At 43.2% G+C, this 25,840-nt stretch overlaps 1 protein-coding gene across 1 annotated transcript; it reads left to right on the top strand.

The window, feature by feature from the left end:
- The first annotated feature begins 8,678 nt into the window (after positions 1 to 8,678).
- FAM241B (family with sequence similarity 241 member B) lies at positions 8,679 to 14,422 on the top strand. Its single transcript, XM_054983991.1, has 3 exons — positions 8,679 to 8,795; positions 10,360 to 10,476; positions 11,657 to 14,422. The coding sequence occupies exons 2-3, from the start codon at positions 10,393 to 10,395 to the stop codon at positions 11,936 to 11,938; spliced, it is 366 nt and encodes a 121-aa protein (XP_054839966.1). The 5' UTR covers positions 8,679 to 8,795; positions 10,360 to 10,392; the 3' UTR covers positions 11,939 to 14,422.
- The last annotated feature ends 11,418 nt before the right edge of the window (positions 14,423 to 25,840 follow it).

Genomic DNA, 25,840 nt, shown 5'->3' with positions numbered 1-25,840 from the left:
ACAATGGAGCTGGGGCTGAGAGGAGTGGCTGACCCAAGGCCACCTACTGAGCTCATGTCAGTAGTGGGATTCAAACCAGTAGACTGCTGATTATGGTTTAGAACACACACTTAGTGAAACATATGCATTCTAAATAACGCTGTATGAACTTCACTGTAGTTCTTTTTCTAGTATGGTGTATAACTGGTGCTTCTTTATCTTTGACAGCCAATTAAAAATAGTGAACAGTATCAGATAAATGTTCTGTAATTGTTAGCAGAGACCAAGGATGATCTGGTCATGTAACTTTTCCTGTCATTTTTACTATCCATATCTCTTATCTTGCAGCTGGGCATAGTGGTACTTTTGGCTAGGTAGAATGTCACATGATTGGAAATAGTAAAAAAGAATTAAATTATGATCGGTTTGATATTTATCTATGTTATCATATGAAAAGATCTTAGATTTCTGCATAAGATAATATATAAAAACGGTAATCCAAGTAGCAGATCAGGGTTTTGGCGAAAAGAAATCTCATGAAGATCTAGGTAGGAAACTTACCCTTGTAACATGTGCTACGGTAACTTGAATGCATTTCATCGTTGATCTGACTGAGTTAGATTTCATTAGGAAATGTTAGGAAACTTAATTCTTGTTGTGTTCATCTGTTCTATTTTTCTATGTTTTATTTAAACAAACATTTATATTTTGATACCTCACTTAATGAAAAAACTAGCGTTTGTTAATGAAAGAAGCCATTAAACTCTCAGGAGGAGTCTGTCTCCTGGTTGGGAGAGTGCAACAAAAACATCCATCCTGTTTATTTTGTACTGACAAACAGTTTCTCTAAAACAGAGAAATGTGTTTTCAGTTCTCACTTGAAGGTTTCAAGCTGCTCAGGATTTAAGATAAAACCTTCAACCCATCTCTACTGAGTATTTAATACTTTTTACTTAATGTTTAAAAGTTATGTTTAATATGTATGCCTAATATGATTATAGAAGCTATACTGTTTGAATTATCTATATACTTATTTGAGTTGGATTGTTAGTAAAATTACAATTTTATGAAATTTTTAACATTTTATAACATTACAACTTAGTACCACAAAAGTTTTAAGTTTTGCATGTAGAAGAGGTTGGCAAAAATAAATTTCCCCATCCCCATCCCCATCCCCATCCCCATCCCCATCCCCATCCCCATCCCCATCCCCAGACCAAGACCAAGACCAAGACCAAGACCAAGACAAAGACCCCCGGCCATCACGGCTGCGCCGCTCCCCCCGCCCGCCCCCCGGCCCGCCACGCATGCATGATGAGTGTTTAAAATTAGGATTTAAAAACATATTGGGCTTTTCTGCACACTCAACTTATTCCTGATTGCCTTAGCAATCAATCCACAAGCATTGGAATCGGTTTCTGTATGGTTCTTCTACATGTCTGCCTTCCCTTTGTATTTTCACAGTTGTGGAGTCAGTTTCTTTTGTTCTGCACATGCCTTGAAGCATCAGGATTTTCAAGGGAGGGTGCTGTCATCATTGGTGGCATCATCAGTGACTTTATAGCACACCCCCTTTAATGTTATGCACATGCTTATAATGTTGTATTGATATAAGGGCTGATTTTAAAAAACGAACAATGGGAAAGTCTTTGCACAGGAAAGCCTAAAAGGGGAGCAGCTCCATCACCCATACCTAAGTCCCCCCTGCAGTCCAAACCAAACAGCCCCACCTAGGCTGGTCCAGAGTTAGGAGGCTGGATCCAGCAGGGCAAACCAACCTCTGTTGGGACATGGCGTGGAGCAGCAGCAATGTGTTCTTCAAAATATGCTGCTTTTCTGGCACCAAAAGTGCCACCATCTCTCTCCTGCAACCCCACGGCTTTTGCAATTAAAAAAAGAATTTTCATAGCTCTATATTGACCTACTGTTGTAACAGTACATGCAGCAGATTCTCTGAATTCCCAGCTTTCATTTTTTTTTAAAAAAAGGAAGCCTTTTGCCCCTTCCCTTGCAGAGATATAAAGAAAAAGGCACATCTTCACAATGGAAGGTGCTAGAGATTTACTTTTTTTTTTTAAATGAAAGCTAGGAGTTTAGAAAATCTGCTGCATGTATGGTTACAATGGTAGGTCAATACAGCTCTATGAAAATGACAGTTAAAAAGATGGAAAACAAAACCAGGAGAGGGGGAAAGGAAGGTGGGAGGAGACGAGTGGTTTGAGGATGATGAATATCAAATAATCAAAAAGTGGGTTGGACAAACAAAACTGAAAAAAACATGCACAAGTTAAAAATTGACTCAAAATCGGCTTCCAAAAAAAGATCGGGGTACAAGTGGTCTCAAAAGAACCAGGAGAAAATGAAGGGAAACCAAGAACCCAAAGTAAAAACTAAAGACAAAAAAACGGTGTGGAAATTAAGGGATAAATTGAAGCAGTATGGGGCCAGAACTGGTAGAAAAAACTCCATTGATATAGAAAACACCATTGATATAGCCATTTAATCTGAAAGTTATGGTGATGGCTTTATGAGTGTAGAGAATATTTTGAGTTTTTTTTCTATTTGACTATTGAGCTTGTTTATAAATAAATTTTAATTTCTTCTAAATAAAAATAAAAAGCATAAAATGAATAGCTACTTATATCACGCCAACCAATAGATGCCTCTTCAAATCTTTCCAAATCTGCTACTCTAAAATAATTGAGGGACGGGGTAGGGATGTGTGGCTCAATGGCAGAATATCTGCATTACATTCAGACGGCCCCAGATTCAATCCCTGGCATTAAAAGGGATTAGGTAGCAGGTGATATTAATAGAGACCCAAGAGAGCCACAGACGATACTGATCTTGATAGACCAATGGCCTGACTTAGTATAAGGCAGTTTTATTAACCCCAATTGTTAGCAATCAGATCCCTCCTCCAGCTGAGGGGCAGTTTATAGATTGTGAAATCACAAACACCCTCCCTCATATAGCATAAGTGCAAAGCACTGCCAGGCTTGAAATAAAACAAAATGAATGCCAGCAGGGCAAGAGTCTGGAAAAATATTTTAGAAGGGGAGTCAGAACAGCTAATGCCCCCCTCCATGCCCTGGAGAGCTGCATACTTTAGGACAATGGATCTTCCAAGAATTCCTGACTAATCTTATCCATGCTCTGCCTCACTTCCCCTCACCCATTTACCCTGATTAAGCACCACCTCAAGTCTATTAATCAAACCTGGTAGCTTTTCCCATCTGGTATTCACAGGGTCATCAAGCACAGTCTACACCTATAGTTCACTTCAGGTAGACCTCTTAAGCCTCTCCCAAACTCATTATCCACCTTCAGGAAACCTAGCAAGTTATTTTTTGGGGGGGGGCAAGTACATTAGGTTGGCCCGTGGAACATTTTGCCCTATATCTGGAGTCCCTAGTCACCAGTGCATGTGTCTATTTTTGGATCCATACATACACTCCCAAATCTGGTTGGGCAACTTCTCTGTGAAACACTGGTCATTTTGCTGCTGCCTCCGCGGAGTGCTATCCTCGAGACTGGTAACTATTGCCTTCCCAGATACTGCTTTCTCCCCTCTCTTCAATTTTCTCTTAGCCTAGTATGTATGCTGTGTGTGATTTTTGTACGCACCGGCCTGTGTGATGACGTCACATGTGACATTATCGCGGGCACACGCACGCCACCGGCCCGATTGCTGCGGTAAGCGGCTGGGATGGCGCACGGGTGGCCTCCCAGCTCTCCTGCTCGGTTGCCCTGCACCACCGCAGATGCCTGCCCGCGGCTGCTGCGCCTGGCCGGGGGCGTGTGCTGGTGGCAGCGGCAGCGCGGGGCGGGAGGGGTAGGAGGCTGCAGCTCTGTGGTGCCTCTGCAGCTCTCCAGCGCCCCCTCCAGCACCCCGCACCCTGAGGCCACCGCCTACCTGGCCTCAATGGGCACGCCAGCCCTGACTCCATGCTATAATCAACTAGCAAGAAAGAAAGATATGAGAAGCACCATATTCAGCTCACACAAATGATCCTTTGAATTCAGAAGTACAGAAAACAGCCAAAGGCAGAGTCAGTGATGCATTCACTGTTGCACCACTCCTCATAGGCTGTGGGTACAAATGAATATACACAATCACAGAGCTCATGCTAACTGGCTGATGCCAGACTTTTTTCATTCTTCTCCATCCCTGCCCTTTATGAAGCACATTTAATTCACTGTAAAATCTAGTTTTTAAGTTACCACTCTTTATTATTTTTTCTTTCTAAATTGTACCATTATCCATGCTGATCCTAAAAAGTGGGGGCCATGTTGCACAGGAACTTACTTACATTTAAGCACTATTGAAATCACTGAGGTTATAGTTATGAGTTCAACTGGATTTACTATGGTTCTTTGAAACGAAGCCAGTGTGTGTAGATGCTCAAATAAATTAACAAATGCCTTTTCATGCTGCTCATTCTTTTATACTATATTCCTTTTGCTCTCCATGTTATTTTATAACATTTTGTATATGTTCATGTTTCAGTCAGCCACAGTCTTCCCAGGTGTCTGTGAGCACTCACGTCCCCTCAAAAGAAAAAACTGTGGCAACTTTTAAGAACCATTGTTCTGTGAAATATCGTTCACTCCCTATCCCTAAAACTGCAAAGTTTTATGTGAACAGATGTTGAAATTCTGACGGAATAAAGAGCTGATGTTCAAGATGTTATCTATTACAATTTGTGGCCTAGAAATCCCTCACATTGTAGATCCAAGTTTGTCTTTCCAATATAGTGAGGGAATTTTCCTTCTTAAAAGGGTGACCCTTGGCTTCTGTCTGGCTTCAAGCCAGTGTTGTTGTTTTAGAGGCGGTCCCCACTATAGGCTGTTTTCCCTTCTACCGGAACGCTGCCCACATTGTATCTGTCCGATATACTATAGCCCAAGAGACCCCCTCCTAGACTTTGCACTGGAGAGCAGTTCCACGCCTCTTCATCCTCCCAACACGCACTCTACAAGCTGAATAGCCTATTAGGGAGTCCCTTTGTGATGTAATTGGATTTCTCCCCTTGTTAGTTTGCAATGAAAATGTCATCTCGATAGAGGGAGGCGCCCATTCATCTCAAATTAAATTCAGTCATCTCTTCGGTGAGCTGTGAAACTATTCATACCAGAGTCAGCAGCTGCAACCAGAGGCACCCTTGACAATACCCCTGTGCTGGTCTCCAAGCAAAGCCCACCCCTGCCCTGCCAAGTTGGTTTGCTCTCTGTGTGGCAAGTGACCGAGGGCCTTCCAAGCCCAAGAAATGAACGCCTGCTCTATGCTCAATATGGGCACCTCCAGGGCTTTTTTTCTGGGAAAAGAGGTGGTGGAACTCAGTGGTGGAACTCAGGACCGCACAATGACATCACTTTGGGTCAGCTGGAACAAGGGAGTTTTTTAAAGTTTAAATTGCCCTCAGCAAAAATGGTCACATGGTGCGGAGGGCAATCTAAAGTCCCCTCTGCCTGGAGATCAGGGGGTGGGGCCACCAGCCATGTGACCATTTTCAAGAGGTTCCGGAACTCTGTTCCACTGCGTTCCAGCTGAAAAAAAGCCCTGAGCACCTCTATCTGACTGCGTTACCACCAAGGAAGTCCCTGGTTCAAATGTTTCCTTAGCCATGACAAAGAGTGGCCTTTAGAAAGCCAATCTGTCTCAACTTCAAGCCCCCCCTACAATATCAAGATGATCAAATTATGGATTGTCCTTATTGGGTTGTTATGAGGATTACAGCAACATAATGTACTACACGGAGTGCTTGGAACTTTCTAAAGCCCTGTACTGTATTAATGCGAATCCTCTTTACACTATAAAATTTAAACCAGTTTAATAGTAATTCCTCTTCCCCTTTAATTTTGGGAAGTGGGGTTGGGGAGTTGAATATGAATTTCTAACAGAATTCTCAATATCTTAACCAAACTACAAATCTCAGGATTATTTGGAGAAAGCTATGAAAATTAGGCTAATATCAAACCAGCGTAGGTTTGTGCTGTTGATAATATGTGTCCTTCTACGCAAATAAACTTGGACTCTTCATTGCTTCAGGGTTCCTTGTGTTGTCACCCTAAAACCTCTGAAAGCCTGCCAATATGCCTGCTTTGTAGAGTTACAGTTTTTCTTTTCTAACTGCTCGTGTATCTTTTATACCATTCTGACATATACACATTTTTCAAGCTGCTTCTGGCATATATATATAACAGGTAAGAAAAAGTGTGTGTGTATGAGAGAGACTCACACATGGACAGACAGACACACATCAATAGGGCATTCCATCGGGGTACGCCTTATGGCTATATCCTTGCCTTAAGAAACAGACCAGTCTGGCGTTACATACTCCATGGGAAGTACACCGTTCCATCGTGAGAAACATTGAAAAAAACTCTGAATAGATTATTGCTTGGGAATTTAAAGGAAAACATAAGAGAAGCTTTTGGACTTTAAGCAGTTTTGGAGGGAGTTGACGTCTTCCAGTTCATTTACGAAAGATTCAGTATGAAATTGTATAATGAGACTAATTTTGTATAAATATGTTTAAGTATTTATGAGCACTTTGCACTTTGTATATTTTGTGGAATATTTAAAATTGTGTATCAATATATGAAATTGATCTTCGGTATTCTGTGGGTGTTGTCCCTCATTCATTGACTACTTTAAACAGATACAGCCATTTTCCTTTGCAAATACTGGCAGTGGCGATCCTCTTACCTTGTTCTGACATTGACAGCATGTACAATATGTGTGGACTCAAGAGTACAATCTAGGGATTAAAAATGTTAAATTCTTTTTTTTAATAAATAATTTTATTCAATTTTAGAACTGTAACAATAATCAAACAACAAACCAATATAATACATTGCATTTACAAATATTAACACAGTGCTTCAACTTTAATAAAAAATTTTAAATTCTCTAGAGCTGCACAAATGGTTTGAAAACTAAATTCCTAAGGACAAAAGGGTGTCTTTATTCTTTCACATTCTGGCAGTAGAATGGGTGGCTTAAAGTGCTCAACACTGTCCCTTTAATGAGTGTTTGTTTCTGAGGCAGGGAGAAGGAAGGGGATTAATGTTGCAGTCCTAAACTTTGAGCTTGCTTCCCTCTTTTTTGTCCATTACAGACCAAGGCAGCCATCTGTTAACAGGATTAGTTCTGTCACTCAAGTTCACAATGTGGGCCTACAGCATGGATGGTCCATTTTTGTCAAAGTCTGTTTTGGATCTTGTTTTGCACAGAATATGGGGAAACAGAACGGTTTCCAATTGGCAAATGGAATGTTGATATTTACAACTGTATTTTAACTGTGTAAATTGGATGTTTTTAGAATTGTTAACTATAATAACTGTTTTATATATTTTAACTATGTATTTTGTAATCTGCCCTGAGCCTGCTGGAAATGTGGGGATGGCTGAATAAAAATAAAAAATAAATAAATAAATAAATAAATAAAAGTGTCAGATGATGTCTATCATCTCCCTAACTGTTCAACCTATAATATCATAAGGGGAATAGATTAAGATGAAGGTGGAGTGAAAATGAGTGGAAGGTCATTAACAATTTGAGATTTGCACATGATACCACATTACTTGCAGAAGATAGTGAAGCCCTGAAACAACTACTGATGGAGGTTAAAGGCCATAGCACCAAAGCAAGATTAAAGTTGAACCTCAAGAAGACAGAAGTAATGACTACTGAAGAATTTACACAGTTTTAAGGCTGACAATGAGGAAACAGAAATGGTTCAAGATTTTCTATTCCTTGGCTCAATCATCAACCAAAAGGGAGAGTGCAACAAAGAAATCAGGAGATCAAGACTTCAAAGGGCAGTTGTGAAGAAATTAGAAAAGATTTTTAAGGATATGTTGCCTGGGACCAAGATCAAATATAATTCGTATCACAGTATTTCCCATTACTGTGTATGGATGTGAAAGTTGTACAGTGAAGAAAGCTGATAGAAAGAAAACTAATTCATTTGACATGTAGTGTGGGGTGAGAGTTCTACCCATACCACAGATGGCCAAAAAGACAAATAGGTGGCTTCTAGACCAAATCAAGCCTGAATTCTCCCTAGAAGCTAAAATGATGAAACTGAGACTTGTGCTTTGGTTAATGAGAATACAAGATTCATCGGAAAAGACAATAACACTAGGAAAAGTGAAAGGCAGTAGGAAAAGGAGAAGACGCGGGTGAGATGCCTTGACTCAATTAACGAAGCCACGTCCTCCAGTTTGCAAGATCTGAGCAAGGCAGTTAATGACAGGGCGCCGACGGCGTTAATTCGTGGGGTCGGAAGCGACTTGAGAGCAGCCCCACACGCGCCCTGCAGGGCAGACAGAGAAAAGCCGTGCAAGGCGCTTGTGCCTTTTCTTGATCAACCTCCCCTCAGAGTTTGGTTTCTTCTCGATTTGTTTCCTTAACCAGTTGCAGGTATTAAACTCAGCCCGCCGCCGGCCCCTAGTCAAACCGCTCGGCCCGTGGGGCCCGGAGCAGCCCCCGAGCGCGTCGCGACGCAGGCAAGGACAGAGCTTGAGGCCGGCGAAGTCAGGCGCCCTCCGGCTTCGAGAGACGCTCCCCCCACCCGCAGTTTACAGCAGAGCCTGAAGAGGGCGCCACTCCCTTTTTGCGAAGCCTCTGACGGGAGAAGCAACCGCCTCCTTCTCCGCCGCTCCCTCCTCGCCACTTCCGCTGGAAGAGGAGCACGTCGGCCGGAGCAGCGCAGCGCCCCGGGCAGACGTGGGCACCGGCCCTTCTCGGCGTGTTCTCGGAAGGGGCGACCGGTCCGCTGCTGGGAAGAGCGCGTCAGCCGCCCAAGGCGAGCGGGGGAGCGGGCGTGGGTCGGGGAAGGAGCCAAGGCTTCGCTCGGAGCCGGAGTGCGGGCGGGCCGATGTTGCAAGAGAGTCCCTGATTCGCCTGGGCCTGGCCCGGCCCGGCCCGGCCTGAGAAGCGCTTCCCTTCCACGCAAATGCTGGAAGACGCGCAGCTCTGAGGGGGGCTTCTTTTCCCAGCGCGCACGCGGAGAATGTTTCGCGCTTAAACTTCAGGGCCGTCTGAACAGCGTCTTCTGCCGCGGGCAGTCCGTGATAACCCGCTTGACGTTCCTCTTCTGGGGGCACGCTTCGTATTTTGAAAGAAGTGGGCGAACTAGTTCCTGGGGAAAGCCGTGGTTCATCTGCCGCCCTTAAGCGGCTGCAAAGGCCTGGGGCTGCCCCGGCAGCCCGTGAGTTGCGCTTTCCCACAAGCGGGAGCGATCAGGCGATCCTGTTGCCTTCCGAAGAAGAGGCTGGTGTTGTTCTTCCCCTTTCGGTTTGAAAGAGGGAGCCTAGAGCAAAAACCTTTAGTGGCTTAATTGGTTATCTGAACCATCTGATTGACCGATAAACCTTTCTCCCCTGATTTAAAAGGATTTTATAAAAATTTGATTAGAGAGAATTATTTTTAATGTTTTCAAAAACTGCAGTTGATAGGCACCTTTCTGTCATTCAGAATGTGGTGTGTCTTGGCTTGCTGTGGCATGTGCATTAAAAAAACCCCACTTTATTTTTGTTCAAAATAGGCAGGGGATAGAGGGCAAAGTTTTCACGATTCTGTGCCCCCAGCACTGGTATTTGGTAGATTCCCCTTTAAAACCACCCAAGTTAATGACTCTGAATGTGACCCTAAGGAGAATTATACCAGTCTAAGGTCGGTAAAGTTTAAGATTGCATTGCATCACATCCTGTCACAGTTAATGGAGAAGTATTTAATTGGCTACTTCTGAATCTACTGCTTGGCAACTTCTCCCCCTCCCCACAAGTTCTACTGTTATAGAAGAAAATATTCTTTCTGTCCATTTTCTCTATGCATAATTTTATTAACCTGTGTCATGTTCCCTGCTGCCCTTAATATATTTTCTTGCTCTTAAAGCCCCCAAATCTACATCCTTTCCTCATACGGAATGTGATGTAACTGCTTGATTGTTTTGATTGCCCTTTATCACACCTGTCTGAGCTCAACAATATCCTGTTCAAGATGGAGTAGCCAGACCTGTAAACACTGTTCCAGGTGTGTCTGTACTGTAAATTTATATAACCACATTTTGTTTTTCATTCTTTTCCTAATAATCCTAATAGAGACTGTAATAATGTGCCAAATGTCCTTTTCCTTTGTGTAAAACTCTAAAGGTGGAAGGAGAATTCTGATTTGGACTAGCCCCCATGAGTATGGAGCTATGGAGTATGGAGCCAGAAACAATAGTATTCTTTCCACAGCACCTAGAACAGAATTAAAGGGTGCGACTGTGTGTGTGTATAGAATGAGTATTCCGAGCTTTGTCTTGGTATCTTTCTCCTTAGGAGTAGCTGGTCTCATTTTAAATTCTTTTCTCCTGGGAATTGCAGGTGTAGCAAGGCAAACACTGTGAAGCTGTAAAGATGGTGAGAATTTTGGCTAATGGAGATATTGTACAAGATGATGATCCTCGAGTGAGACAGAACACTCAGAACTCATCTCGGCTGGTGAGGACAATGTAGTTTTCCCTGGATTATTAGGGCTATTATTTGAGGAACCTAAAAGGTTTTAATATTCATACATGAATGGATGTTGAATTAAGTAGGTTAATAACAGTGTACAGACTAGATGGGCGCAGTAGCTGCGGGCAAAGTGCGGCAGGCGGCCGGGGTGGCACACAGGGCAACTGAGCAGGAGGGCTGGGAGGTCAACCGTGCGCCGCTCCAGCTACCTGCTGCGCTGATGGGGCAGCTGGCTCGCAGCAGCATGCCCTGCGTGATGACATCGTGCAGTCTGGGTGTACGCGCATGCACTTTGCGCACGCACACGAGTGCTTGGGGGCGGCAACAGCCCTGAAGCTGCCCTCAGGTGCCGCGATCCTCACTATGGCTCTGCCTCCAATGAAGACCAGGGTTGCTGTGCAGAGGCAAGCTATGGCAAACCACCTCTGCCTCTTGCCTTGAAACCGTAGCAGGTGTCCCTATAAGTTGGCTATGACTTGAGGACAATTTTCCACCTCCACCAAGCTTTTATTAGACAGGACTCACTTCATCAAATGCACGAAGGGTACATCTCTTATACTTAAAGTTACAAGCAATAAAAGAGCAAGCTGATCAGCATCTCCTCACTCCTTGTCTGTTGCTCTTAACATTATCTTGAGCTGGAAAATTATCCTGATGGAGCTATTGGCTTAACACCCCCATGTTGTAAAATGATTGAAAAGGTTACAAAGAGCTTTGGGCACATTAAGGCTATGCGTTTTGGTGCTGTTGTGCATGCTTTGACTCATCCTGAAAAAAACATTTTTGTTAAGTCTGTATTCCAAATGTTTTATTAAGATGCTGTCGTTTGACAGATTTAGAAGTTCTGGCTTCATGTTTTTACATTTTACATTTTTATTGTTTATTGGCTTTCTGTATAGCTGCATTGAGCTCCCTTTTAAGGATGAGATGTAAATATTTTAAATTAAAAAATGAACGTTGGCCACAAATGGTGCTGCTGGTTAGAGTTCTGTAGGTTGTGCCTTGTTGCTCTTCTCTCCTAGGCTACCTCTTGGAGTAAATCCTTTTAGAATCTGCAGATAAGCGAAATGACTACATTTCTGACTACCCGCCCCCCAATCTTTTTTCCTCCATGAATCTAGGTACAGTTTTATGGTGTCACTCTTTTTCTCTGTGTCTCCCCCAGGCATTTTTCAACACAATGTCTAATGCGGGCCCAGCCCCGCACCAACGCTTCCAGCAGCAGCAGCCATCGCAACAGCAGGGTGCTGGGCCAGGGGAACGCTCACCATTTTCAGACCTCAACCAGCAGTTAATAAACATGGGATTCCCCACCTGGAACCTCGGCAATCATGTGGTGCAGCCCTTGATGTCGATCCTGTTGCTGTTCCTGCTGCTGATGTTTGGGATTCGTGGCCTGCTCTTGGTTGGTCTCATCTACATCGTTTCCCACTTAAGCCAGCGATGATGGGGTCTTCTGTATGGGCCATGACTGCTGCCTTGCTAGAGCAGAGAGGACAACTTTTCTTGTCAGGTGTGGGTGGATTGGAGAGAAAGTGTGGGTTGTTTACCCCATTGTGTGTGTGTGTGTGTGTGTGTGTGTAACATGCTTGGGGAACAGAACTGAACCTCTGGGACTGATGTAGCTTACAAGCTCATGAGGGTCGTGATTCTTGCACATGAACTACCTCCTGCTGATACTGATCATTAGCTTGCTTTTTATGGCACCTGTAACAGTAAAGTTGTTTTGCTCTGCTGCTCAGGATCTCCTAGATGCAGTGGCAATCTAAGGGTTGAGGTGATGGTAAAACCTCAGGTTGGATCCAGACTCATGTGACAGTTTCCACCAGTTCCCACCTTCCTGGTGCAGATCCATACCCCCAGAAGCAGCAATTCATGGAGATCAGTGGGGTTCAATGGGGAGGCAGGAATGTTTCATTCTACCATTGGAAAATTTAACCTGGGGCCAACCCGTTTGTTGTTTTTCAACTGAAGGACTGAGGAGGCAGCAGCTGGATCTCTTAAGTAGTTGCAAAGTTAAGGAGAGTATCACGGTAAAGAGTCTATTCTGTAAGTGGCATCATTTTTCATGTTTGAAAACTAAGCAAACGAAGCTGCTTTGGAAGAGCAGCTTTCAGTTGAGATAGCAAAGTGGGCTTTAGTTAAAGGCATATCTAACACATGCTGTTTTAGAAGCATAGTTCCAGGTTTTTAAAATAGTATCATGTTTGGAGATTAAAACAAAGTAGTTATAAGAGAGTGGGTCTAACTTAGGAGAAGTTAAACACATCCTTTCCTGTTAGTGGGACTTGCAACCATACCCTATGTACACGAAAGTAAATCCCAGTGACTTCTGTGGAACGTGCTTTCCAAAAAATGTGCCTGGGATTGCAGCCATTTATTTTGTTTGTTTGCAATTTATACCTGCCAGTGTAGTTCATTGGAGAGCTCTTAGGGAGGCGTAAACAGCTGGCAGTAAAATATCAGATCAGTAAAATACCATACTTTAAGCTCAAAAGAACAATAGAAAGAAATAAAAGTCTGCAACACAAAAAACCTATAACAGTAAAACTAAGTAAAATTTACTAAATTAAATTCTGGAAAAAATCAGTGTGTCTAAATGGTTAGAGAAACAGAAAGGCTTTCATTAACTTCATAAAAATCAGTAATGAGCAAGCCTCTTGCACTTCCTGGGAAAGGACTGCGGTAACACAAATGTTGTCATGGACCTCATTCCCCCCAGTCAGTGGTCCTATTGCACCTTTTTCTAAATTGTATCATGTTGACCTGATACAGCTTACATGCAAGCTGGCTATTGAAGCAGAAGGAGCACTGTGTACTGATGGAGCTCTATTTGCTATATGTGGCAGTGGGAGACTTTTGTATTCTTGAAGCTCTAGATTTCAGCCAGTGTTCATGTATCTTTGCCTTTCCAGCATTTGATGTCATGGATATCTGTGTTCAGCATGGACTTGTGCTCTTCTCATACAGAGAAGTTGTTAGGTCATGGTTAGAGATGCCCTCCCCATCTAACATGAGAAAAGCAGAAGAAAGGTAGGCTTAGGGTGGACAAATACAAGAATTTTTCTTTTTAAAATATTACAGAAATTGTTGTTAATCTTCCATAGCAGAAAAATCTTAAACTAGAGAAGCGTTTTGCAAGCAAAACATATCTTTTGTATGAACTTCTTGTTGAAGTTAGGAAAGCTTTACCTTTTAACCGGGGTAGGTGAGTGAGAAATGTTTTCTTTAAAACAAGGTTGGACTTCAAGATGAGCAAGTTGCTGCCTTGATTAAAAACTAAGCTTAGTGATTCTGAGCAGTCACAAGAATGCCCATACTGGAGCCTTGATTGAAATACAATTTCCAGTCTGGGAGAAGTTGGAAACTTATATGTAAATACAAGTCTTAGATTGATTTTGATCTAGTTCACAGTTATGGAGACCCCACCTAGTGAGAGTGCAGGGAGGAGCTGGTAGCTAAGGCAGCCTTCATGTGGAAAAGTTATTTGTGATAACTGCTGTTTCCATGTGGGAGGACCTGCACACGTGCTCCCTGATTTGTCAAATTATATGTCCAGTCTGTGTGTGGAGGGCCAAGTGAGGTGTTCCGAATAATCTTAAAATACTGTGTGTTTGTGTGTGTGTATGTATGTGTGTGTGTGTGTTGCAATGGGGGAAGCCTTACTGAGTGAATGTACAGTGGGCTGATATAAAGTGGTTATTCTATTAAGTAAGCTGACTGGAATGGTACCTCCTTAATTGACTGCATGTTTCTAGATCTCAGTAGAACATGGTAGGAGCATTGCCCAAACCTCTTCCTTTGTTAATAATGGCTTCCTACTAAAACAACGTGGAGGAACAGAATTCAAGCAAGAAAATGCTCTTTGCAGTCTGCTGTTTGCAACCACGGTTGCAAAATGTTCTATAATACATATCTTTTCTCTTTCCAAGATGGCTCCAGCATCAATTATTTTTCTGTTTAATGTTGGTTTCATAAGGAGCATGTCATGAAAAATGAAAGTATCTCCCCATATTTGCCTACTTCTTTTTCCAAATTCTTCCTGAGGCCTTGCAACAGATTTATAAGGGATCTGTGGCTATATAGCACTCAGATCCTACAATGCCTGATATGGTTAGCCTCTCTCATTTAGAGGTCCATAACACTACCTTACCTGTGGCTAGTAAAGACGAGTATCCTGGAGAGGTCTCTGTTTTCTTTTGAAAGATGCTCTGACGAGTCTCCAAGACGCAATGCTTAGATAAGCTAAAGAGGTTTAAGGCTAAGATGTTAAGGAGCTTACCATAACTTTTCTCACACAAATATCAGTTGCAACAATTTGGGGGACATCAGTTCCACAGACACCTCACTAATTTCCTCTTCCTGATTGCAGTAGTTTTGTAAGTGATCACTTCCAGAAAGGATTTAAAATTGCTATCTGGGAAGGAACATAACTTCAGAGGTACTATGTATGGTTTCACAGAGTCTCTACACAAGATGAATTACACAAGAACGCTCAAGTGAAGGGAGATGCAATGTTAGCTGGGAAGCATAGTTTAAAAAGACAGACGGAAGACTCTGTTTCACTTTTCTACAGCAACAAAGATCACTCCTCAGAGGGTTTGTTTATTTCCTCTTTGCCTCTCCCTAGGAGAGGTGAAATTGACAGAGCCTTCAGGGAGGCAAAGAGGAAATAAACCCTCTGAGAAGGGCTCTTTGCCAACCCTAGAGAGGTGAAACTGACAGAGCCTTCTAATGTCTTTTTAACTACCCTTCCCAGCTAACATTGTGTCTCCCTTCACTTGAGCGTCCTCGTGTAATTCGTCTTCTGTAGAGAGTAAAGGAATGGGGGTGGGGAGCCATGCCATTATGTAAAAATGTGTTTCTTGGGACAAAACCTCTTATAAAATGGTAAATCCTGATTTTTTTTTCATGGTACGTAACACTTAGTTTTGTGATGCCTGAAATCCATTAAGGACAATCGGGGGATGAATCATTTGTTAAAAGAAGACTAGCTTTGAAAACTGCCACTCTATTTCCAGTATTGGTTTTTGAAATATAGATGAGCATTCAGCCTTACCATTAAGTAAAGAAACTTTATCACACTTTACTCAGACTTTATTGTACAAAAGAATGTATAACGGAAAATAATTACACTGTATTTGTAATAGAGATGACAGAGAAATTATGTGCTGGAAAATGGTATAATGCGGTAAGTTAGTATTCTCTCTATTGCATGGCAAATGGAGAGGGCTTTCAAAAGCATTTTGTGTGATTTCATAATGCTGAGGCACAGCAGAGCACTAACTTGTCTCATCTCGTGCATTTCTTTTCTGCATGTCCTCCAAAAGGAGCTCAGAGCAGCACACATGATGCTCACCTCCATTTTATCCCCACAACAACCCTCTGAGGAAGGTTAGGCTGTGAGAGTGACTGGTCCAAAGTTACCCAGTGAACATGATGGCTCAGTGGGGATTGGAACCCAGGAGCTCCATGCTCCTAATTCCACACTATTATACTATTGGGTTGCCAACCTCCAGGGGGGTGGGGGTGGAATATGGAAATCTCCCAGAATCACAACTGATCTCTAGCCTACAGAGAAAATGGCTACTTTGAAAGGTGAACTCTGTGGCATTATATTCTGCTGAGCTCCCTCCCCAAATTTAGTTCTCTGCAGGCTTCACCTCCGAATTTCCAGGAATTCCCTAACCCAGACTTGGCAATCCTACCATTGCAGCTGATTTTCAGTCATACGTCATATGAACCATCCATGACTAAATGAAAGCGAAGAATGAGAAAACTGAGTATCACATTATACACACTCCTGGCTCTTAAGTAAGAGTGTGAATTGTATGTGGCAATTTGGGCAGTCATGTAAGTGCATGTTATGGTAACCTTGGGATCCCTTCACCCTTCTCTGTGGAGACAAATTTGAAAGCGTATGGACGCAATGACAGGTGCTTGTCATGAACAGATTAATAGGTGAACTACTTGTTTACAAAGCACCAGAAGTGTGTCTGGGATTTCCTGTGCTGTGAAATTCTATTGTGGGTGTGACACTGGCTCATGTTAGGTTGCTTATGCAAGTGGACACGCTCAGAAAAATTAGCCCAACCGTGATGTTGGAACTGGTCATTGTTCCCTCCCTGTTTTCTTCCAACCATGGTTTCAGTTTCTGAGAGAAACTCCTGCTAGAGATGAACCTTTAGTGCTTGGAGCCTTATTTTGACCTCAGATGACAGCACTAATCCTGTTAGTGACTTGCGCCTGAGCTTTCTCGAGAGGTGGTGCTCCCTGTAATAAAGGAACAATGAGGAGGCCATTAGGGATGTTGGGTTCCTTTGCTGTGGGTATGTTAATCTGCAGGCCTAATCCCCTAAGTAACTAAGTTTCTGTGGTCAGTAGAATTTGAAATGTGGCAGTTAAGGCCAATATATACTAGGCAACAAGGACGCTTGCTGCATATACACTAAAGTTTGGGGGTTGTAAACACTTAAAGCAAGTAGTTTTGACAGAAGGCCAGCCAGGTTTTGGGGAAGGGGGGAAGCCCCACTTCCAAAATGTTCTGTCAAGCTCTATTAAGGTGCTACATATCCGTGTCCTTTAAGCTTCTTGGATTGTTTGGGTCTAGTGACTGTTGTGATCCCTGCTATCAAATGTGAATTTAAAATACATTCTTGTAAAATATACGAGCTGTTGTGGCCGGAGACATAAATTTAAATCCCTGCCTGCCATTAAATGTATTGAGTGGTCTTGGATCAGTCATTCTCTGTCAGGCTAACCTACTTCACAGAGTTACTGAGCTTGATGGAAGAGCAGTATAAAATGCACTAAACCATTAAGGAAATACGGAGATAAGCAGAGGATGTGCGCTGGTCATAAATCCCTAATTTGTGCCACTTCATGTAAACAAATACACATGCCCCTGGCGATTTAGAACCATTCAAGACAAGATATGCAGTAAGTACACTTATTTTGTCAGTTCTGGAGGGATAATATTTCTTCTGGCAAAGAGATCAATGCCTCGTCTCCCCTGATGCAGGAAGAAAGGCCAGTTTGTATTCTATGAATGAACTTGCTGTATTTTTCAAGGTTTATTTAGAGGGACGAGTGTGCTTAAGGAGCTTCTGACCCTGCAGTGGGATTCCCTACCCAAGGGAAGGCTGTCCTGGAGGCAATTCACAAATTAGTTTGCAGCAATTAACACCTACAAAACAAGATAGCTAAAGTAGTAATATATAGCAGGAATAATAATAATAATAAAAGTAATGGCATAACAGAACTCAGCCAAAGCCATGTTGAAACAAAGTTTTCATTTGCCAAACCATGTTTCTGAGCAAGGATGTTCTAGAACACTGTTACGGCCATCATACTTAAACCAACCTTTAGCCGTTCAGTATTGCTGGTGTAAGCTGCTTTGAGCATTTGATGTGGAAGGACAGTATCAGATACCTTGAAAATACATTCCTGTTTCCCTTCAGGCAGACGTCATGTGCAGATGCATGTAAGGAAGCGCCTGCTTCATTGCAGAGTTCTGGTGTGGAGGTTCATTTATATATTGTAAAGGATTGCTTAATCTTGAAAAATGATGGCAAGTGACGTTAGGTGCATGGACTCTTTTCCAGAACAATTCCTCACTTGAACCCCTGTGGTTTGCAGTGGAGATTGTGCTTATTTCCAGCAAGGTAATAATAACGGTGAAGTGAGGTTTGTAGGGTGCAAACTGTATGATGTGTTACCAACTTATTTTCTGCTTTCTGTAGGTAAGAGGGCAAGCCTAGACTTGGATATGGCACTGTCTAGCCCTCCGTTTGAGCTGGATGGGCAGCAAACAGAAGGGCCTGCTCTGTTGATCAGCTAAAGGCAGGAGTGCTGGAGAGAGGCTCATACTGCGGGTGGGGGTTATCTGCAAGGGCTGACAGCACACCCTAATTCCCCATCTAGATTTGACTCTAGTAGCACCTTAGAGACCAACAAGATTTTCTGGGCATTCGCTTTTGAGAGTCAAAGCTCCCTTCTTCAGATACAGGATGCTTTGAAGGGAGGTTTGAGTTGAAAACTTACACCCTGATAATCTTGTTGGTCTGTAAGGTGCCACTGAACTCAAATCCTGGTGTTCTACTGCAGACCAACACAGCTATCTACCTGAAATTAATTCCTCATCTGTTTCTAAAGAGGGCTGCTCTATGCCTGAACATTGTGAGTGCACACAGTCCATGGCTGCCCACAGGCTAAACCCTGTGGCTGCTAGTTCAAGCCCCAGAGTCCCAGATGCTCATGTTTATTACTAGTTTTGGAATTATGGGTCTGGTGCTTCCTTGCTTACCATGCGCTGCTCTACTCTGGTCTGTGGAGGTGGGCGACCAAGGGATCAAACTAGCTCTATATGAGGGGTACAGGGGTGGGACTGTCCTTGGAGAGCTGCACAGGGGTATTGTCAAGGGTGCCTCCGGTTGCAGCTGGCGGCTGTAGTGTGAATAGTTTGAATAGTTTCACAGCTCACCGAAGAGAAGACTGAATTTAATTCGAGGTGAATGGGCGCCTCCCTCGATTCAAATGACATTTTCATTGCAAACTAACAAGGGGAGAAATCCAATTACATCACAAAGGGGCTCCCTAATAGGCCATTCAGGCAGGGGTGTGTGTGGTGGGGAAGCCACGCAGGCCATCCATCAGCCACACAAAGCCAGGACTGGGGAGGGAGGGCGAGAAACACTCAGGCGAGCTTTGTGTGCGTGGGACTGAAAGAGACCATCATTTGAAAAGTTCAAGAGAGAGACAGAGGGAGTGAACAGCTCTCTGCTGAGATGGGGCTTAAAGTGTCACTTCCAACTGGCTGGTTTGTATATGTTTGCACGAGTGTGTGTTTACACTTGAGCCCCCTGTATTGATTAAACATGGCTTTGTATGTGGCCTAAAGTGGTGGGTTTGGGAAACCAGGATGCAAGTGTCCCTGGTGGCACTTTCACACGTGAGCCAAAAAGTGCTATTTGTGTCCAAGTTGTCTTAAAAAACAAACAAATGTAGAAATATGATTGGGGCAGTATGTGACACAGGAAACATGGCCATTTTTAATTGACATCTCTAGGAGCTATTAAAGGGTAGGACCATATGATATGAGGAATGCCAAAAGCAGCAATCTCCTGGTCCTTGTCTCCTTCCCTCCTTGAATGTCAGCCGTAAAACAGAATGCTTGCTATGATGTGCTGAGAGACTTCCTATGCGTGCCATCAGTAGCTAGTGAGGAGTGGCTCTGTGTGTGTCGGGGGGCGGGGCAGGGCGGGGCTGTGAACTCAACACAATGAAGCCATGACACACTTTATTTTACTGCACATGCAGGGGGTGGGGGGGGGGCGCTGGTACTTTCACCAGCAGCCCCCCATTCACTGTATTGTCTAATTTGGCCCAAATATGAATTGCTGTGTAGGTGTGAGTTTTTCCATTTCTGCAAACAGACATGGCCTCAATAACGTGCTTTATTGAACTCCAAGAGCTATAGATAAATGTAGCCTTTATTCTGTCCTCAGAGGCATGTCCTCTTCTACATTAGAAAACAGGAGTTGTAAACAGGATTTGAGGCCAGTGCTACCTTAGAAATCAACAAGATTTTCAGTGTATAAGCTTTTGAGAGAGCTCCCTTTTTCAGATTCCAAGGTATGAGAGGTCTATGACAACCCCCCATTAATATAATGGGTGTTGGTCACTCTCGTTTGATAGGACACCTCCATGGAGATGTAGGAAATTTTTAAAAAATGGTTATTGAAAATGGCCTTTCTTTTATGTTTCTCACTTCTCTTACTTGGGGTCTCAACCCATGATGTGAAATTGTGGTGGTTGGCAGAACCCAGAGGAGCTTGATGGTATTTGGCATTTATTTAGCATTTCAGAGGGTCCAGAGCACTTCTAATGCATTGTATCTCTACAGTCTTTACAGCAGCCTTGTAAGGTAGATCAGTATTATCCTATTGCAGATGACTGATGCTAAGTGAACAGTAGATTGTCTAAAGCCCCCTCATGAGTTCATCGTGGCCGAGGAGGGATTAAAACCAAGAATTCACAGTGTCCAGCCCCATCCTGTACATGCTTACAAGAGTTCCCGCTGGATTCAGTATTCCATTCTCTCAGTTAAGTGTACAGAAGTTTCCTTCCTGTTGGGTGTCTCCTAGCCTGGATATTATACTAATAGCTAAAATATACTTACGTATACATTATTTCCTTTTTTAAAAAAATGAAGTGCAACTTTGAGGGCTGGAGCTAATCATAACACACACACTTAATAGGACAGCTGGCAGTGGAGGAGGAAAAGATCCGGAAAGATACCTAATGCAACAATAAAAAGTGTATGTACTTGTGTAAGCAAAAGACTTCAGAACTATTGAACAATGTACAAAAATAAAGACTCCAATTGATTATGAAGAATAAGATCAAACTAAAACTTCTCAGACATTGAGATTCCACAGAGAAACTAAACTTCACCTACTACTTAATTGACAAGGTTGTACTCGGATTTTAGTCTAATTTCAAAACCTGAACCTTAACTGTTATAACACTGAAGTCAGTTGAAGTTCACCAAGGTGCTGCCCTACTGCATTTAGTGAAGTCCCAACTACCCCCACTCCCTGTAACATCCAGTTTGTCCCCTAGCAATGGAGTTTAAGGTGTGGCTAGACATTGCCTATAGCTAAAGCAAATTTGGAAAACATTCAGAAATTGGATGCAAAATTTCAAATGTGTCTTCAGTTTATTTAGATCCCCCCACCCACCATTGTCTGTTGTGGATGATACTATATTTACTTTTGTTTGCCTTAAGATGTAAAAATACTGACTTTAACAAGTTGTCTTTGTGTACTGCCAAGAGAAGAATCAGTATTTCAACATGAACTTCAAAGGCAAAAATGTTTAAGTTTTTTTCAGAATTTGCAGAATTTAAATGTTGCTCCATCTGTGATATAGACACCGTTAAGAACTTTTTTGCCTTTTCCTCTGCACCTGCTCCTGCCACATACAGCCCTTCTGCTTCCCACTCCCTCTGACATCTTTATAACAAACCTCATAAATTTACACGGATCCTGAGACGCATGTCATGACATGGGCAATGATAGGCATTTAAAGGGTTGGGTGCAGACTGAGTTGGAAAACCCGATTGCTGCAGAAGGCTTCTCCTGTAGCACCTGCTGCCTCCTTTGATTATAGGCAACACTATATTTTAGGTGCTGTCTGGAAGTAATTGATCTAGAAAGCCTGATAAGACAAAAATGCTCACAGCCCCGGATGTGGCCTGTCCAGGTGCAAAAATACAAACCATGATTTATGATCTCTCGTGTGTCATTTAACTTTTTAATAGAATCTGTCCTCACCGCAACCCTGTGAAGCAAGGCGTTTCTATCTCCACTTTATACAAGGAGGATTGTGTTTGGGAAAGGTGGGGTGGGACCGGCCATCTCACTGAGGCATAAGTTGAACCCAAGTCAGAGTTCAATTTTTAGCCACTGGTTGAGTAGCACAATTGGAGAAATACCATGCTTTATCAAGAAGTGGGGGAACAGCAGCACCCACATACCATCAATTCACCAATTAATAACTCTAGAGATTTTCTGAGCCTAAAGAAAGCTGTCTCAGACCACTCATATACTACCATGATACCATGGACATCCAAAAAGACAAATAAGTGGGTACTAGATCAAATCAAGCCTGAATTCTCCTTAGAAGCTAAAATAACAAGACTAAAGCTATTGTACTTTGGTCACATCATGAGAAGACAAGATTCTCTGGAAAAGTCAATAATGCATGGAAAAGTGGAAGGCAGCAGAAAAAGAGGAAGACCTAAAACGAGATGGCTGGACTCAATAAACGAAGCCACGTCCTCCAGTTTGCAAGATCTGAGCAAGTCTGTTAAAGATAGAATGTTTTGGAGATCATTCATTGATTGGGTCACCATAGGTCGGAGATGACTTGATGGCACATAACACACACATACATTACTACCACAGGGGTAATATACCAACAGATGCTGCACAAATTAAAACCCTCATGTGCCTGTAAACAGGAATGACCTATCTACAAGACAGGTCAGCACTAGAGATGGGCACGAAAAGAAAAAAAATGAACATGATGTTTGTTGTTCGTTGCCATCCACGAACAGGGACTCATGAACAACCACGAACATGGCCCTGTTCATGAACATGTTGGTGGTTGGCTGTTCGTGGGGGCCAGCAGGATCTCCTCCACCCATCCTCCAAGTTTGGTCAAGATCCCTACTGCACCACTCCCAGAAACCTGACCTGAGCAGTCAGCAGGAAAGGTACCAATAATAAATAATAGCTTGGCCCAGAGCCTGGCAGCAGCCCTGGAACTTGAAGGGGTAGATCCCTATCCCACCACACACAAAGAAAATTCAAGCTCCAATGCACTCTATCAAAATGCCGACAGCAACTGTCTCTCTCCCTCTCCACTGTCTGCAAAGTCAGAGCTGGGAGCCCCCCTCCCCCCTGCTCTTTGCTCCCTTGTTGTAACAAATTTGGAGCTCCAGACTTGAAAGGAAGACCTGCCTATCAAGCTAAATTGGGCTTAGATTGGGGCTTCCAGGGCAACGAGTTCAGACAGAGTTCAGACAAGCCCTGCCTAAGTTGCCAAGGGAATTGATTGCAGGTGCCAGGCTGGCTTGATGAACAGAAACGATCAAGGCTTGCAACGACCACCTGTTTGTTTAGAACGGGGCCTCACGAACAGCTTGTTCACGAATAGCAGATTGGGCTGTTCGTGGCTTTTTTTGTGCGTGTTGCTGTCCGTGCCCATCTCTAGTCAGCACAGCTGAATGACAAACTGCATGCATTCCAGCAGTTTATAAAAGTTTGTGCTATTGTGCATTCCCGTACTCCTTTCCTATGGCTCCCTTCCTCCGCATCCACGTCACCCTCCTTTCTGCTCTACTCCACATTCTTTAAGCACATTGAACATTTATGTTTCATAGTTTGTGACTTAGAATTGTGAAGCATCTTCCTTTGTCCCCCTGCCTGACTCAGCATTCATTAATAGGAAAGGTGGGCAAACCTTCAAGAAATATTTTCACATGTGCATCCTTTCACTGTTTGACAGGAATTCTGGTTTTTTTTCTTCTTCCCCCATATGGTTTGTAAACTATCCATTCTGTCTCAGCAGGAGCAAAGAAGAGGTGAACTATAAGCAACCTGTGCTTAAAGCATAGATCACTTTTAATGATCTCCAACCATGATCGTAGGGTATACATGCCCTTCACCAGTGATCAAGAAAATTCCATCCCCCAACGAAAGCTACCATGAATGGCTACATAAAACTTAAAAGTGTAGCTTGTTTATCAAGGTAGTGACCTGCCCATGACCAAGTTGTATCATAAGCCACTTAAGCAGGAAAATCCATAGAAGAGTGGTGCTCACTCCACATACCATGGAGAGGCACCACGGGGTCCCCACAGCTATCATTAAGAAAACACCCATCCATTGCAGGGAATTGTCACTTAAATTTTTAAAACGTCATTTAGATCCCACTTTTTTCCTCAATGGGGACTCAAAGTAGTTTACATCATTCTCCTGACCTCCATTCCCCCCCCCCCCCAACAACCATGTGAGGTAGGATCTGGGTTGCTCAGATCCTAGTCCAGCATTCTTGCTTGTCACGGGCTGACCCCTGCAGCAGTTCAATGGGAGTGCCCCCTGCCCTTCTGTCTTCAAAGTTTAACCTTAAGACAGTGTATGGGACAGGAGCAACTTTTGACTAAATACAGGACTGTGCTCCTCCTCAGCACTCAACAGTTCCCACTGCTAGCTGCCGCAACCCAATATGTCATAAAATCTCTGAATAAGACTTTGATTGGAGTCTTGTGCATGCTTTTTTGGGAGTAGGTCCCACTGGATTTATTTCTGAGAAACATGCATAAGACCTGCAATTCCTTATTTAAAATAAAAATTATTCTTTAAACTTCAGTCTTAAAAGTAAAAAAAGTTATTTTCAGTTTGTGAATTGGCACTGAAATTTCATTTCTAATTGTTTCCCCTATTATCATGATTCTCCATGAAATGATAACCATGGAAGTTTATACTGTTAGTCTTCAAGGTGCCATAAGATTCTTCTTAAAGTAAAGCCATATCATTATTAAATGGTTGCAATCATTATTAATTTCAAGAAATATAGGACAAAAAAATACAAGACTGGATACAGTTGTCTTATAATAATGGGTCAAATAACATGGAAAAATTGAATTGATGCATGATGGCTTGTTCATCTGGAATGGTCAGAGGAAGAGGAAAGTTACTCTCCCCCCCCCCCCAAAATGGACTGAAGGGTTGCACCATCTGGTGGATATTGGATAGATTAGCACGTTTTCTGCTACACGGTGGATTCAAGAGCCACTTGTCATTTCTCCAAAGTGCTGGTCACATAATACTATATCCTTTCTGGCCATATACTGTAAAGGGACAAGGGTTATCATTGTGAAATTGGAAAAGTTATTACCCTACAGAAAAGTGATGTGACCACTTGTCACTCGGTCACTATTCTGCCTTTTCTGAGCAAAGCGATTGAGAGAGCAGTGGCAGACCAACTCCAGGCCTTCTCAGATAACTCATCTACTCTGGACTGTTTTCAGTCTGGCTTCAGGCTGAGCTATAGGACATAGACAGCGCTAGTAGCCAGGGCTTTTTTCCTGGGAAAAAAGGTGGTGGAACTCATATGCATGTGCACTCCCGGGATCGTGCGATGATGTCGCTGCCGGGAAGTGATGTCATCACACAGGCCGTGGGAGCCCTGGGCGTGCTCCTGGGCTCCATGGGGGGGGGCTGATTTGGGCTCAAATCAGCCTGGAACGCACTGCTGTCATGTGGGAGAGCTCTGCCCTGCCTAGCAGTGGCCCGATCCTGGCCATTTTGGGCCAAAATTGGGCCAAAATGGGCCCCAAATGACCTGGATTGGGCCTGAATTGGCCTGAAATGGTCCACTTCCGCACCAGGGAAGCCTCCCCCACCCAGCAGAGGCCTGATCCTGGCCAGTTCAGGCCCAAAATGGGCCTGAAATGGCCCGGATTGGGCCCCAATTGGCCAAGATTGGGCTGCTGCCATGTGGGGGAACCCTCCCACAACCAGCAGGAGTCTGATCCTGGCTGTTTCGGGCCCAAAATGGCTAAAACGGCCATTTTAAAAATTCTTAAAAATACCCAGTTACATGGGTATTTTTAAGAGGTGCTGGAACACTGTTCTAGGTCATTCCATCTGAAAAAAAGCCCTGCTAGTAGCTATAGTTAAGGACCTCCATCTAAATGTAGGCAAAGGCCATCTCTCTTAGTTCCTCCAACTGGATTTATCTGCAGCCTTTAATAATGTGGAACATGCCATCTTGTTGA

This window comes from Eublepharis macularius, chromosome 6 (assembly GCF_028583425.1).
Source record: "Eublepharis macularius isolate TG4126 chromosome 6, MPM_Emac_v1.0, whole genome shotgun sequence".
Lineage (NCBI taxonomy): Eukaryota > Metazoa > Chordata > Lepidosauria > Squamata > Eublepharidae > Eublepharis > Eublepharis macularius.
The sequence above is the reverse complement of the archived record's forward strand: the minus strand, read 5'-3'. Positions and strand labels throughout refer to the sequence as shown.